The sequence below is a fragment of the Diceros bicornis genome, chromosome 4 (genome assembly GCF_020826845.1).
Source record: "Diceros bicornis minor isolate mBicDic1 chromosome 4, mDicBic1.mat.cur, whole genome shotgun sequence".
NCBI classification, from domain to species: domain Eukaryota; kingdom Metazoa; phylum Chordata; class Mammalia; order Perissodactyla; family Rhinocerotidae; genus Diceros; species Diceros bicornis.
In genome coordinates, this window is record NC_080743.1 from 43,412,022 (window position 1) to 43,427,823 (window position 15,802).

Consider the following 15,802-nt stretch of genomic DNA (forward strand, 5'->3'; position numbering starts at 1 on the left):
TGTGATTTGACATCCTCCTAGGCCCTCTCCACCCACACTGACTCAGAAGGTGGAATTTTTCACCACAGACTCAAAAGCAAGTGTTGGAGTAAACCAAGTAGAAAATCCTCTTGGTAATTATTGTTAAATTAGTTAAACAAGGGGGCCATGTAGACTGAGGTGGCTCTAATGCCATGATGGCCTATGTGAGCAAACCAAAATCTAAGCCCGTAAATGTTTCAAGGTTATGAAATCGAAAACCTCAAGACAACCAATCACGAAAAACTAGCTAGGCATTAAGATATAGCCTATCAATAATTTCCTTGCTTTGCCTCTGCCTTTTCTCTACAGAAGTCTCTCCCTGAGCCCCTGTTGATGGAGCCCACCTAACTACTTCTGGTTTGACGCTGCCCGATTTGAATCAATTTTTGGTCAAAGAAACTCTTAAAATTATTAATATGCCTCAGTTTATCTTTTAATAGTTCTGGTGTCAGAAGAGGGAGCGAAGGAGGGAGGCCCCCGACCACCCCCAGGAGCAACAAGCAGTCAGGTGCAGGTGCCCACTGAGCCCATTGAGCTTGCTGCTTTCTCACTGCCTCTGAAGGTTGTGGGTAAGTCCTCCTTGGATCCTAGCTCCATGGCTTTTGCATTATGAACTGTCAGACTTTATTTGAGCGTTTGCTTTTCCAGACTGGGTCCAGAAACCAGCTGGAATCGGACTGGGTCCAACTTAAACTGGACTGGGCCAATGTGAGGTCTCAGGTGAATAAAATTTTGTTTTAAGGCTGAACAAGTAGATTAACCTCACTGAAGATAATCTTGAATTACAGCGGCCACAGTGGAGAACTTTTAACCTAGATAAATTTATCCGTTTATGAGTTGCCCTAGAGAAAAAGGGGTATCAGCCAAGTACTTACTATAAAGGGTAGAGGGAAAATTATTTTTCCTCCTCTACAGTTTCTGGTGACCAGGATGAGAACTGTTGGGACACTCCACTCACTCCAGACCCTGCAGATGGGATCCTGGGAAAACTGGCAGAAGCCCAAAAAGGGTGAGAATTTTTAGCAAAGTCAGCTATCCTGGATATCTATCTGTGGTGCCTAGATGAGAGGAAGGTAAAATTTCATGTTGGCTCTTCCTTTCCAAATTCAGATTGGTGGGAGAAAAATGTTTGTAAGAATTAGATCTTTGAATTATGGCTCATGAATTTGCATTTGGGTACCCACTGGTTATCAATCCTTTCTCTCCCCGTGACAGCTATTGCTTTCTCATTTGTCTTGTTTTGTGTCCTGAGAACTTGGCCTGGCTTTCTGCCTGTTGGGGCACACAGGTTGTCAGTTCTTGCAGGTACAGGCAGATCAACCGTCAGGTTGGTCGCCCCCAAAATATGGCTGGACAGAAATGTGAGTTGTACCCCATTAGCAGCTAGTGTCCTACCAACCATTGCCAGCTCTCAGGGGAATTGTCTAAGTCTGTCTTTCTTTTGGTTATCTTTGGGAATGGCTCTGGATCTTGGTGGGTAGTATCTTTTGCACCTTCTTTGGGGATGCCTCTTCGCCCATGGTTAAGCCATAAAAGGCTATTGGTTTTGGTTTTGAGTCATTTGATAGAGATATCTTTGGTTTAAAAGAAAAAGAAAAAAGGTTGTTCAGTACTGCCAGGAATATTTACTGTTTGTCCCGCCTAAAACCTGTTAATAAGATATTTGAAAGGATTTTTTTAGTGAGCTCTATGGTCAGAAGTTGGCCAAATTGGAAGCTGATTTTCAGAGCTTGATAGGAATTTTTTTTTAAGGCCTTCTCCTCTAACCTAAAGTGAAACTATTTACTCAGAGGGAAAGAAAAACATTCTGAAGCCACTGTGGAAGATTTACTAAATCACAAAGACACACAGCTCTAAATGTTCTTATAGAACGCAGGAATCTTTTGATTTCCATCTTAGTTGGAAATCTCCCTGATATAAAGAAGCAAATTGAAGATAATGTAGTTGGATGAGAGGGTCAGCCTCTTGCTATCATTCAGGTTGAGGAATTAAAAACTGTATTTGTCTTACAAATCAACAAGAACAGAAATGCAGCTCTAGAAACAATTCAAAGCCCGCCTATCCTTTTTACCAATCCCCAAACCTCCCCTATTCATCTCAAAAAGCTTGCAGATATTGCAAAACATCTTGATTTAGGGACTAAAAGTCCCTCTGGGTGTACCTCATATCCTTTCTCTGTGCCTTTGAGATGTGAATGTTCTACCCAGTGTTTTCTGGAACTGGGAGCCATTTCTTTGAAATGCAAACTTCAGGGAGGTAATTCTTATTAGAAGAACAAAAAAAGAGGGAGGCTATTTGGAAATTAGGCAAAAGTTATACTAAGTTAAGTGCTGGATATTTATTGAATATATAGATCATTTCCAAATAAGACAAAATAATGAAACATTAATTATTGAACACCAGTTTATCTACTTTTGGCTTCTTATTACAGAAGAACTAAAGATGTTTGGATCTATTGGTAAACATGTTTTGTGTCACATTGAAAAATTTACTGTGAGGGAAAATATACTTCCAGAAATTAATAAATGTATTTATAAATATGCCAATCCACAGAATGCTAGCGTAACAGTCCACTTCTTGGTTCTTAGTTTTCACTAGAAATTAGGGATTCTAAAGGTTAAGAATCCTAATCATTATATGTAGTTAAAACTACTTAGAAATATAAGGGTGAAAGGAAGCAACTGTATATGAAAAGTAGGTAAGGAAAGTAGAATGTGTTTTTTCGATGAGGAAAGGTATGAAGGATATTTTTATTGAAGTCTTTTTGTGGGGCCGGCCCCATGGCCTGGTGGTTTAGTTCAGCATGCTCGGCTTGGGCAGCCCAGGTTCATGGGTTTGGATCCCGGGCGTGGACCTACACCACTAGTCAGCCATGCTGTGTCAGCAACCCACACACAAAGCCGAGGAGGATTGGCGGTGGATGTTAGCTCAGGGTGAAGCTTTCTCACCAAAAAAAAAAAAGTATTTTTTTTTTTTTTTTTTTTTTTTTTTTTTTTTTTGTGAGGAGATCAGCCCTGTGCTAACATCTGCCAATCCTCCTCTTTTTTTTGCTGAGGAAGACGGCCCTGGGCTAACATCCTTGCCCATCCTCCTCCACTTTACATGGGACGCCGCCACAGCATGGCTTGCCACAGCAGTGCGTCGGTGCGCGCCCGGGATCCGAACCAGCGAACCCCGGGCCGCCGCAGCGGAGCGTGCGCACCCAACCGCTTGCGCCACCGGGCCGGCCCCAAAAAAAAGTATTTTTATAATTTACAAACAGTTATTGTTTTACTCTGATGCTTTTGCAAAAGTGCTTCATCTTCAGAGATTAATGGAAAGGATTCTGACAAGTACTCTAGAATACAAGTTTCAAATAACTTTAAGATCATAAAACTGAACTGGGTAAGAATTTCCAGAATTAATGGAAAAACTAGATTCAAGCAGAACAAGAATTAATAACATGGGATTAAATGAACTAATAGGATGATTATAATTTTCTTACAACTTTTCTTTGAAACACTACTGGTTCCTTAATGTTTTGTTTTCCATTATTTAAGGAAACCTTTTTCTCAAGCTATTTATGATTTAAGGAAATTTGGTAAAGTATACCTTTGTAAATAGAATTGAGACATTTACCTTTTCTCCCTACCTGATCCCTCCAGAATTTGGAAATTTGTTGAGTATTCTTATTTTCATGGCAATATAGTTATTTGTATAAACTCAATAAGACTCTGTCCTTATAACAGGACATAATTGGAAAGATTGGTTATATTACCAAGGCTTTGACTAGAATGTCATATTTGAGAATATGCTAATATGCATAAAATTAGATATGACCAGACAGTTTTAAGGAACTATGGTTGACTTTATGGAGCCAATGAAGGCTCTTGGAAAAACTGGCCTGGTACTTTGTTTACAGAGTTCCCAGCAGCCTTACCAGGTAAGTAAGGAAGGTTACTTCTTGGCAGGCCCAGGAACCTCAGGATATCTTGGGGACCTCAAGAAGAGAGGAAATAACCCAAATCTACAGGTATTCCAGGCAAAGTCTGATGGTGAGTCTTTGACTTGGCTTCTTAGCCTCGAGAGGCTTTAAAAGTCCAATCTAAGATTCCTTATGAAAAGTTCCACCAAGCAGATTTTAAAAGAGACTTTATGGTCCATCACTATTCTTACTGCACCTATGTAAATAATTGGGCCAAGTTTAATGAGACTAGACTTATTTTGCAAACAAATTAGTCTTGCTGTGATTATCTTTGATAGAAATGAGTTTGAGGGGCTGGCCCCGTGGCTTAGCGGTTAAGTGTGTGCGCTCTGCTACTGGTGGCCCGGGTTCGGATCCCGGGCGCGCACTGACGCACCACTTCTCTGGCCATGCTGAGGCCGCGTCCCACATACAGCAACTAGAAAGATGTGCAGTTATGACATACAACTACCTACTGGGGCTTTGGGGGGGACAAAAAGGAGGAGGATTGGCACTAGATGTTAGCTCAGAGCTGGTCTTCCTCAGCAAAAAGGGGAGGATTAGCATAGATGTTAGCTCAGGGCTGATCTTCCTCACAAAAAAAAAAAAAAAGTAAATGAGTTTGAGTATAGAGAAAAAAAATTATGTTTCAGTAGAAAACTATAACACAACTTTGTAGATATCAGATTCTAGTCTTGTTCATTGTCTTTGAGGTTTTGTTATATACCTGTAAACTGGACTGGATCCTGAATTCTTCTAGTTTTCTCAAATATCTGGCTACTCTCCAAACTAAGATTTCCAATTTTCTCCCATCCTTCTGATATGAAATCACTAAGAACAAAGACTGCCCTTGAACCTCTTTAGAAGGGACCGTACCAGGTCAGTAGCCAAACTGCAGGAACTTGAACCTTGAGTCCACATCTCCCAGTTAAAAAGGGCTCCTCTAGACTCTTGTAACTGCACACCAGCCGGAAATCTAAAATTAAAATTGGCCTGGGAGGCTCCTCCCCAAAGCAGGCAGCATCCTGAGGTGGACAGCTCTCCTGAGATCATGGATCAACATCTTTAACTCCAATGTGAAAACTTCATTCCTTTTGCCTCTTTGCTACTTGCTTTCTCTGTTAATGCACAGAAAGACAAGCTCCTGAACTCTGGCAACTATCACTGAGTCCACTGCTAAGGCCATAGCCACACAGCCAAAGTCCCTAGGCTTTCTTGCTGAGGTGGTTTTAGATAATAGAACTGCTTTATATCACTTGTTGGCTGAACAAGGAGGAGTCTGTGCCATAGCAAGTACCTCCTGCTGTACCTGGATCAATACCTCTGGTATTCTAGCAAATACAAGAAATTAACAAACAAGCCACATGGCTAACACAACAAGAGACCATTAGACTGAGGTGGCTCTGTGGCGGCCTATGTAAGCAAACCAAAATCTAAGCCTGAAAATGCCTCAAGGTTATGAAATCGAAGCCTACGAATAGCCAATCACAAACAGCCAATTCAACTTTAAGCTACAGCCGATCAATAATTTCCTTGCTTTGCCTCCACTTTTCTCTATAAAGCTTCTCCCCGGGCTCCTGCATGTGGAGCACTCCTAACCACTTCCGGTTTGGCACCACCCAATTCAAGCTGATTTTTGCTCAAATAAACTCTTACAATTTTTAATATGCTTCAGTTTATCTTTTAACATTATGCTCAAGGGAGGGGGCGGGGCCCCAGAACCCTGATACCTGTGCCTCTGCTGTTCCTTGGGGACACATTTATTTTACAAGAGAAAATATACAACTCTCCCAGAGTTGGGAGATGCATCTCCTGGGCTACAAATGGCCATCTTCAGTAAGTTCAGCCTATTTGTATGACCTTTGTGTATTGACTAAAGATTCAGGTTAGTAATTTGGAGTTCCAGGCCCCATTTTAATTGCTTTTTTTTATACTTGACTGCTCTCACTCAAAACACCTTCCATGAATGGTATATACTTGTAATTTTAATGCAACTTTTTTTCTTACTGCATTTTTGAAATGGTTAAGGCTGAGTCTCCTAGAAAATTACTGGGATAATTCAGCTTTGTTATCCCATTTCCTTCCTCTGCTCCACCCACCACATCAAAAAAAAAAAAAAAAAAAAGTCAACGAGAAATTGCCTTTCATCTCCCTAGCACCAACATTCCAGGTTTTAAACCAGAGTGTATTTTAGGCCAAAGTGTATTTTTCTTCTTTTATCTGGAAAATCTGCACATATTTATACATGTTCCTTTTTAAAAAGTAAAGGGCTTCTTAGGCTCTTTAAACCAAACTCCATACTACTTTTGATTCAAGCGCTAGCAGAAGCACAACTTAGTGGTTTGGGAAGATACTCTGTAAGTCTAACGATGGAAAAGATTATGCAATTATGTGGTGCTAGTGGTAAGGATCAAACCTTTAGCAGAAGGCAAAAACCCAAAAGAGAGAAGGTAAATGATTTTCAGAGGGTTGTTTGTAGTTACTAACATATCTAGAAAGCATTTTTGAGTGAACATATGTAGGACTGATTTGTGTGTGTGTGTGTGAGTGCCTGTTGCTCTTTTAAAGCAAGGCTGTCTATGATTCTGATCACAGGATGAGATGAGGCTGAGCTTTATATTGTTAGAGAGCTCTGATGCTGAGGGCTGGGGTCACGTTTGAAATGTGGCAGAACAAGGAGTCATTCATAGAGACTAAGAGGGCTGCAAAGTCCTCAGAGATGAACCTCTTGAAACATACCTTTCATACAGGAAGCTTTGAGGCACAGTGGGAAATGGAGACTTGGTTAGAATCTTAACTTTGCCATTTTTTAAGCCTGCAGACTCTGGGCAAGTTACCCTCTCTGAGTCTGTTTACAAACCTGTAAAATGTGGCTAGGATCATTTTGCAAGTTTGTTGTGAGGACTGACTATATGTATAAGGTGACTGCACATTAACAGACCGACTATTGGTACTTAGTTCATTAAAAATGGTTCTTATTAATCAGTTGGGTCCTAATAACAAAAGTAAACAATTCTTGAGCAACCATTGGGATATTAGTTAACATTTTGGCATCTGTACACAATCGACTTAATAAAGTTTATAGGGTCTTTAACTAAACGTAAATAATTCCCTCAACCTCTACCCTTCTAACTCTTGGCCCTAAAGTTATTCAGCAAGAATGCAGCACGATTTCCTAAGTCACCACTATCACCCTCACTCCACTGCCAAATACAGCCCATGAATAATTTGTAGCACTCAGGGATTTAAGAGTATAATACAGCACTACCATCTGGAATTAAGAGATTTTATTTTTAGCTGAATCTTCCCCTGTCCTCATTCAATCTTTGAGCAGAAAAGAGTTAAGATTTCGGGAGGGTTCCAACGATTCCCTAAATTATAAGAGTAGATCACTGTGCCTAAACTGTTTGTGCAAACAGTATGGTTTATGCTGAACACTTGCTTTGCTTGTGGGAGTCTAGAACTTTGAGCAAATTCCAGGGAGAGGGTGCCTATGTGATATTATACGGTGATACTATGGGGTACTGTAAGGAATTGGCTCATGTGATTATGGAGGCTGAGAAGTCTAAGATTTGCAGTCAGAGAGCCAATGGTATAGTTCCAGTTTGAGTCTGAGTCCAAGACCAAAGGCAGAAGACTGATGTCCCAGCTGGAAGACAGTTAGGCAGAGAGAAAGAATTGTTTCTTACTCAGCCTTTTATTCTATTCGGCCTTCAGCAGATTGGTTGAGGCCCACCCACACTGGGGAGGGCAATCTGCTTTACTTAGTCTACTGATTCACTTGTTAATCTCATCCAGAAACACTGACACAGACACAAACAGAAATAATGTTTAACCAAGTGTCTGGGCACTCTGTGGCCCAGTCAAGTTGATACACAAAATTAACCATTGCAGGAGTGGTCTTAGGAAACCCCCATACAATCCTACTTTAGCTTCAGCTCTGTACAGACTAGAAAATCAGCCATCTACAGCCCTGAGCTCTTTCCAGCACAAGACTTACATTTCATCAATAAAATTGGGTGCACTACAGCCTACCTCAAAGTTACGAAGAGGAAATGAGAGTGTATGTTCATTTATTCAATAAAGTTACCTCCTATGTACCAGGCACTGTGCTAGACAGAGGGGATATGTGCAGGCAGAGGGTGGAATGATGTAGCACAAGGGGTGGGCAGGGGCTGGATCGTGCAAGGCTTGGGAGACCATGGTAAGAACTTCAGATTTTGTTCTAAATGCAACGAGAGGTCCCTGAAGGGTGGTTTAGCACTGTGCCTGGTACACCGTGAGCACCCAGTACGTTTGTTACTGAGCATTACCACCAGGATGTCCTGTCAGAAATGCAACATATCTAAAATCAAACTCAGTCATCTCCTCTCTGTAATCCTTCCCTCTGAGTTGACTGCCTCTTTTTTTTTAAGATTTTATTTATTTATTTTATTTCTCCCCAAAGCCCCAGTAGATAGTTGTACGTCACAGCTGCACATCCTTCTAGTTGCTGTATGTGGGACACGGCCTCAGCATGGCCGGAGAAGCGGTGTGTTGGTGCGCGCCCGGGATCCAAACCCGGGCCGCCAGCAGCGGAGCGCGCGCACTTAACCGCTAAGCCATGGGGCCAGGCTGACTGCCTCTTTCTAAGGTAACCAGTTCTTCCTATCTTCTAGACAATTCAGTTATCTTTAATTCTTCATTCTCTTTTGTTCTCTGCCAATTTGTTTTTTCATTTGTCCCTCATCTTTGATCCTGAGCTAATTATCTTGCTGAGCCTGTTTCTTCCTCTCTAACATGGGGATCATACCTCAGAGGATTAAGAGGATTAAATGAGCTAAATGCATGTGAATTGCTTAGCCTGTGTCTAGCATGCAGGAAAAACTCACTAAAGATTGGCTCTTATTACTTTGTGCTAGAAATTGGAGATACATAGATAAGCAAGAGGAAGTTTTTCTCCTTGAAAAAAAATGAGCACTGTCTACCTCAGATTAATCTTAAAGCTCAACCTTGACCCTCCCTTGTTCCAAATTCCATCCTTTTAACAGGGTAAGGCCTAGGATTCTTAAAAACCGGGCTTGAGGTTCCTATTCAAGTTCCTTGAGGTAGTTGCCCTACCTTCCAGCTTTTTCACCTCCTACCTCCCAGACCAAACCAAAGCATTTATTACATAAATATTCTGTTTGGTTTATCACCTGTCTTTGCCACTGCTACTCCCTCTGCCTGGAAAGGCCCAGTTCACACCACAAAACGCCTTTGCATTAGTTATGTATTCACTTATTTGGTAAGTACTTATGCAGTGTCTATTATATGCTGGGACTGCTCTAGGCGCTTGGGATACATCTGTGAATAAGACAAAGCTTCTGCCCTCAAAGCATCTATGCTAGTGGGAAAGACAGACGATAAACATATACACTACATGTTGAGTACTGCTAAGTATGGTGAAGACAACATACATGCATATCCCTTCTATCACAGTACAAGCTCAAAGGCTGGAGCCATGTCTTATTCATGTTTCCTCACATAGCACCTTATATTTGCAGATGCTTGACATTTTTGAATAAATAATAATATTCTGGAGATTTCTTAATACTGTTGAATATTAAATTGCTAAAGAGCAACAGGAGCTGCATTCAAAATCAACAAAATGAGGTCTTTTGTGCCTGCTTTTGCACCATTCTGTTGTTGAAAACTACAAGGATCGAAGAGAAGATAATGTCCTACACTTGCAAATAGTAGATATTTTTCTGGCTTAAACATACCTACTTCTGTAGTGGTCTGGGTGTTAGGAGTACAGTCATGCGTTGTTTAATGATGGGGATACGTTCAGAGAAAGGGGTCATTAGGCAATTTCGTCATTGTGGGAACATCACAGATTGTACTTACACAAACCTAGGTGGTATAGCCTACTACACACCTAGGCCATATGGAACTAATCTTATGGGACCACTGTCGTATATGTGGTCAATCATTGATTTAAACATCATTATGCGCTGCATGACTATCCATGCTCTGAACTGGAATCTAAAGTCCAAACTGTGACTCTGCTAATCCCTTAGCCTGTATACAAATGCAAAATGGGGCAAATAAGAGTACCTACAACATAGGGTTGCTAATGAGAATTAAATGAGTTCCTGGCATACAGTAAGTATTTAATGATATAAAAGGTATTATGTTATTATTATGGGGTACAAGTATACTTGATTTTTTTAAATATCCATGGACACTTCTGTGAGAATATATGTACTTCAGGAAGCTTCTGAAAGAGTAGAGAGTAGTTTGGAGCAAGGACCTGTTTTAAAAAAATTACAATTTGATAACTGAAAAAAGGAACATTTGATAAGAGTTTAACAAGCTTTCCTCCAACCAGATTTATTGAACATAACAAAATTCTATATACAAAGTGACCTGGACCTGCTGCTTCAAAACATGATCCTTTCTTAACTACTAGTCCACAGTGTCATAGAGTGTCATAACGCAGCTTAATCTAAAATTAGTAGAGAAGTGCTCAATGCACATTAAATGAATGGCCTAACTACTGAAACTTCAATAGTTCTACAAGATAATTAACACAGGTAGGATCAAGTCCCTATGACAGGCTGCTGGAGAACTGACAGGAGACGTCAAGAGGCCATTTTGTGCACTGCCACTGTGATGCCGTCATGTTTCTGGATCATAATGTTCCTGAAAGGCAAAGCGGAAGATATTCAGTAAAACGTTACACGTGAGAATCAGTGTTAAGATTAAAGATGCTGTTTGGTTTAGGACACAACTAAAAAAAATAATACTTATTTTTCTATGTATAAAAGCAATATATGAACACAACAAAACACTTGGGAAATACAGAAAAGTATAAAATAAAGAAATGAAATGAATCCTATACTCCTATCACCCAGAGACAACCACTACTACTATTTTCATTTTTCTTTTTGCTGAGGAAGAGTTGCCCTGAGCTAATATCTGTTACCAATCTTCCTCCTATTTTTTTTTTTTTGCTTGAGGAAGATTAGCCCTGAGCTAACATCGGTGCTAATCTTCTTCTATTTGGTATTTGGGTCACTGCCACAGCATAGCTGACGAGTGGTGTAGGTCCGCGCCCAAGATCCAAACCCATGAACCTGGGCTGCCAAAGCAGAGCGTGCTGAACTTAACCACTATGCCACGCACCAGCCCCAATATTTTCCTGTTTTTTTATCTGTGTGTATACTATCTATACGTTTTTTTCTCTTTTTACAAAACTGTGATCATACTGTGCCTAGTTTTGTATTCTGCTTTTTTACATTTACTATTATTCTGAGGACCCTCACTTGGAATATCTTTGGTATTTCTATTACTACAGAAGTAGTTTCTGTTCTTTGTTTAGTCTTCCTCTGTGCTATTTATTACTTTCTTTTTCTTGACAGACTGATAGTTCATGACAATTCTGACTCTTCATTTAAATGTCATTGTGGTCTGAAAGCACATTAGCTTCACAGATCAAATTTATCTGCTCCTGTGCTCCAAAGAGTGAAGATCCTCCCTCAAAGTACTTTGAATGAGGAATCACTGATGAACACAGGGCAGGCCCCTGTCAAATTTCCCAGGGATTTTCTATATAAAAAGGAAGGGAAGGGATCTGCTGACATCTACTTACCCGTTATCTGATTCTAGACACACCACAGGAATATCAGTGGGGTCCGAGGTTAGCTTAGCTGCTTGCTGGGCTAGAACAGATATCACCCCAGCATGCTCATCTGACAGGGTCCCACGACCTGGAAGACAGAGATGAGATCATGTCGCCTGATTGTCCAAAAATGAGTATAGAGCTATAGTAGTATCTCTCATTGATTATTCACAAAAGGCGGCTCAGTTCATGGTCTCTTAAGTTAGGTACTGACATGAAATGATTTTGCCCTGATACTCAGCTGGTTACATCATTGAGAAAGCCAGACAACAGTTCTTAAATCACTAAATTCATAACAGACACTCAATTTTCAAAGTCATTCCCATCACCATCTCTAAACACCTTCTCAAGCATATAAGGAAGCTGTAATTCAAGTCAATCTGAAAGTCATAAATTCATTTTACAGGAACCTTACTGAAACCAACAAGAAATTCAGAGGCAACACTGACAAACAGCAGTCAATAAGGGCAAGAGGCTTGTTGAAACTAATTAATTCCTCATAGGAAATCTGACTTCCTTTTATTGAGCTCAACCTCAAAGGATATAAAAGTCTTTACTCAGGAGTTCAGCTGTAAGATCACCTTGACAGCACATGGGAATATTCTGTGAGCAGTTATTTCCACCCGAATAAGGTGGGTGTTTTCAAATGTCAAGAGAAGTGGCTTTTTATTAATGTTTCTTTTAGCCTGTAGATAATAACTAACTCTTGGGTCCCAGGTACAAAAGTAATCATGAAGTTTACTTTACAATATTATTTCTGTCTATAAAGGCAACCCAAGCCTAACTGCCTGACATTAAGGCAGGTAAGAGCCACACCATTATGGCAGAGTCACAGATTACTATTGTTACAGAAAACATTAACTAGCCAGACCCAGTGCAGTCTTTCAGGCCTTGAAGGTTTCTTGAAAGAACTCATTTAGTTTTAGACTTCTACACTTGAACTTCAGCTTCCCAGTTGTGAGCTTGGCAAGCGCCTCAAAAAAAATCTGCCTTTTTTTTTCAACTGACTGATTTGTGTGTAAAACGTAACTGGTTACACAGATTACCTCTTTCAGTTACCCTCCCAGCTAAAATTCAGTGCTTTAAAAATTCCTGCAGCAGGAGCAAGGAGTCCTGGTTTTACTAGTTCTGAGATTAATTAGCTGAATGCTTTAGATATTTACCTTTCTGGATTTATTTCCTCATTTGTAATTGTTACCATTGATTGGGCATTATATCTGGGTGTTTTACACATATTATATAATCTTATAGTATTGTGATTAAGAGGCTTTGGAGCCAGACTCAAATCCTAGCTCAACCACTTACTAGCTGTTTGACCTGAAGCAAGTTACTCAACCTCTGTGCTTCAATTTCTTTATCCACCTCACAGGGTTGTTATGAGGATTAGACTACTTAGTATATGTAAAGCACTTAGTATGGCGCCTGGCACATAGTAAGAGCTCAATAAATATAATTCTATAATTATTATCATTATTAAACAACAACCCAATAAGAAACTGAGGCTCAGAAAGGTTCTTTTTGGTCCAAGTTCACAGTATTGGCAAATGCAAGAGCAGAGGGTTGAACCCAGGTGTGTCCAACTCGGAAGCCCCTGTTTTTACTGCCTACTCACTTAGGGTTAAATGCAGCTAGACTAAAAAATAGCACCATGCATCTTGCAGGGTGACTGTGAAAATCAGAGATAATGTATATAAAGCCTAGCAGTCCCAGCATACATTCAGTAAATGTAACTGCTGTCATTATCTGAAGTCCTTTCTAGAGCCCATTTAAAATGATTCCAACACAATTTTAGTAGCAACAACTGTGTGGCGCTAGAACTGCACAGAACACTTCCACCTTCATACACACCAACTGAAAAGTTTTAATCTAATCTTGTCATTTGGAGATAATCTCTATACTCACAAAAGTACCCGGAAAGTGGCAGGGTAACAAGAAATAAAAAAGAGAGAATAACAGCACGCTAGGCTCCCAGTCAACATCAAATGCTGTGCAATCCACCACAGGGCTGGCGTGAGATACTCACAGCCCAGATTCAGTCCTTGTGAATCTGTGCAAAGGACTCCAACGACGGATGGATTCTTCATTCTAATTCCAGGAACACAGGAGGAATGAAGCAGATGATGTGAGAAAATGAATTTAAATAATTATAACAATACATACAGGGTTTCTATGGACCAGGCAATGTTATAAGTGCTTTAAGTCAGTGTTTGTCGATCTTTTTTCATTATCACCCCCAGCCGAGAAAAATTATATTTTTCTTATAATTTATAATTTCTTATAATTTTATAATTTATAATTTATAAATTATATTTATTATAATTTATATATTTAACTTATATTAGCTAATATAAGTTAAATAGTTAAACCAATTTCTCTATGATGAGAGAAAAGACTGTGTCAGGTACTGTTGAGCTTTGGAGAGACACAGACATTGCAATTTCTAGGAGTTTGTTGCCCTCGTTAAAAATGCACGCTTTAGCATACAAACTCATTTAAAACTGTTGAAAGACTTAAGTAACACGGGTTGCGTCTTGGAGGGGAAGTGGGAAGCTGAGCGGCACTGGTGCGAGGGAGGTGTTTCCCTGTACGCCTTCTTACACTTTCCCAATTTTGGATTTTACGTAGCTATGACTCGTTTGAAAAATTTAAGGCATGTCTTTCATCTTCTTAAGCACCAAGTAATTGGTTACACAGGAAGGGGATACGTGCGTGTGTTTGTTTACATTGCAGGGCTCGACTTTGCACAAGTGGTTTCCCCTAAATTAACCCATTTCCTAACACTCCTGAAGAACAACTCTGTCCATATAATCTCAGTAACAGGACAGGCGGTTTGGGCCTTGGGCTTGGCCGCGGAGGCTCGCTCCCTCGGGAGGGTGCGGAGCCCCAACGGGATTCTAATTCCGGGTCAGCAGCCTCCCCGAGGCCCGGGGCAGGGATCACCGCCTCACCCCCCGTTCTGGGCGCCGCACGGTGTCCCCGAGTCACCCTTTGCCTCGCTCAGGTCCTCTCGCCGCGACCTCAGGACAGGCCGAGGAGGCCGTCTTACTCACGTGTCCTCCAAGTGCTGCTCCAAAGTCGCCTCCATACCGCCCACCGTCCACCCTCGCCCGGGAGCCGCAACCCGTCGCGTCCCCCTCCGCCTCAGGTCCCGAGCGCTCCTCGATCACGTGACACGAGCGGGGCGCACATTGGGACGGCGCCTCCAGAGGGACAAACTTCGCTGCGCGCCCGCCGCTTTGAATACAGGAAGACGTCGTTCCGCTTCCGCCGCCCGAGCCGGGCCGAGAGGTGTGCTGCCCGCGCTGTGACAGACAGGTGACCCGCGCCGGGATCCCCTGCGGAACCAGGCGGCGCGGGTTATGCCCCTCAGGAGAGGGGTCTGCAGCCAAGCCTCGGTGCCTCGGTTCCCGGCCTGTCACTTTGTCTCAGTGACGTAAACCTTTGGATTCCGATTCAACCGACTCCGAAACGTCGGGCCAGATCTTGTTCAGGTTTTAGAGTAGTCCGGCCGGTCAGGCAGGGTCTGATCCAGGCGGTGGGGCAGGGACAGAGAAGAGAGACACAGAACCCCGGGGAAGGGGTCCACAGGCTTGTAGGGCAAAAGACATGCACACAGGGACTAGAGGACGGGATGGAACAAGGTTAAAACCCAAGCTGGGGATCGGGAAAGTGTCGGAATTTTAACGAAGACATTGCTTCTTAGTTTGGTGAGGGCTCAGGAAATTTTGAGAAAGAAGGTGGCACTTGTAAAGACGACTGAGTAGGACTACTTAAAAATAATTTAAAAAAGTTAATTATAAACGCAGTTGTAAAAGTAAGGAAAGAAAGCCACCCATCGTCTCTGTCCAGAGATTACTATTAATCCCTTGAAGAGTATCCTTCCAGCCCATTGTTTTTGCAAATGGATAATTTTAATGTTTTTTCTTTTTTAAGCAAAATGGACACATACTGGCCATACAATTCCTGTAGCTGTCCTTTTTCACAGAATTTAGCATAAATGTCTTTCCATGTCAATAAGTATTCATTTACATCCTTTGTAATAGTTACAAAATATTCCTTATTATAGCTGTACCTTAATTGATTTAACCAACCCCTTATTAATGTGCAGTTGGGTTGATGATTTTTTTGAGAGGGAGGCTATTACAAACGCTGGGTGAATATCCTTGTAGCTAAATATCTGTGCAGTTTAAGAT

The 15,802-nt window shown here is 41.2% G+C and overlaps 1 protein-coding gene across 1 annotated transcript; it reads right to left on the reverse strand.

Annotated features, from left to right (window-relative positions):
• Window positions 1-10,292: 10,292 nt before the first annotated feature.
• LAMTOR5 (late endosomal/lysosomal adaptor, MAPK and MTOR activator 5) lies at window positions 10,293-14,767 on the reverse strand. The gene is made up of 4 exons (XM_058538753.1): window positions 14,660-14,767; window positions 13,633-13,694; window positions 11,580-11,697; window positions 10,293-10,630 (listed from the first exon to the last, which is right to left on the reverse strand). Exons 1-4 carry the CDS (start codon window positions 14,692-14,694, stop codon window positions 10,570-10,572), a joined length of 276 nt encoding a protein of 91 aa, XP_058394736.1. The 5' UTR covers window positions 14,695-14,767; the 3' UTR covers window positions 10,293-10,569.
• Between the last annotated feature and the right edge of the window lie 1,035 nt (window positions 14,768-15,802).

Bases quoted from the DNA above. Each gene is read 5' to 3' on its own strand.
- LAMTOR5 (XM_058538753.1), bottom strand. From the start codon at position 14,694: ATGGAGGCGACTTTGGAGCAGCACTTGGAGGACAC. The intron at 13,695-14,659 runs GTGAGTAAGACG...TCCTGGAATTAG, and splicing joins GAGCAGCACTTGGAGGACAC to AATGAAGAATCCATCCGTCG. The intron at 10,631-11,579 runs GTAAGTAGATGT...TTTGCCTTTCAG, and splicing joins TGTCTAGAATCAGATAACGG to GAACATTATGATCCAGAAAC.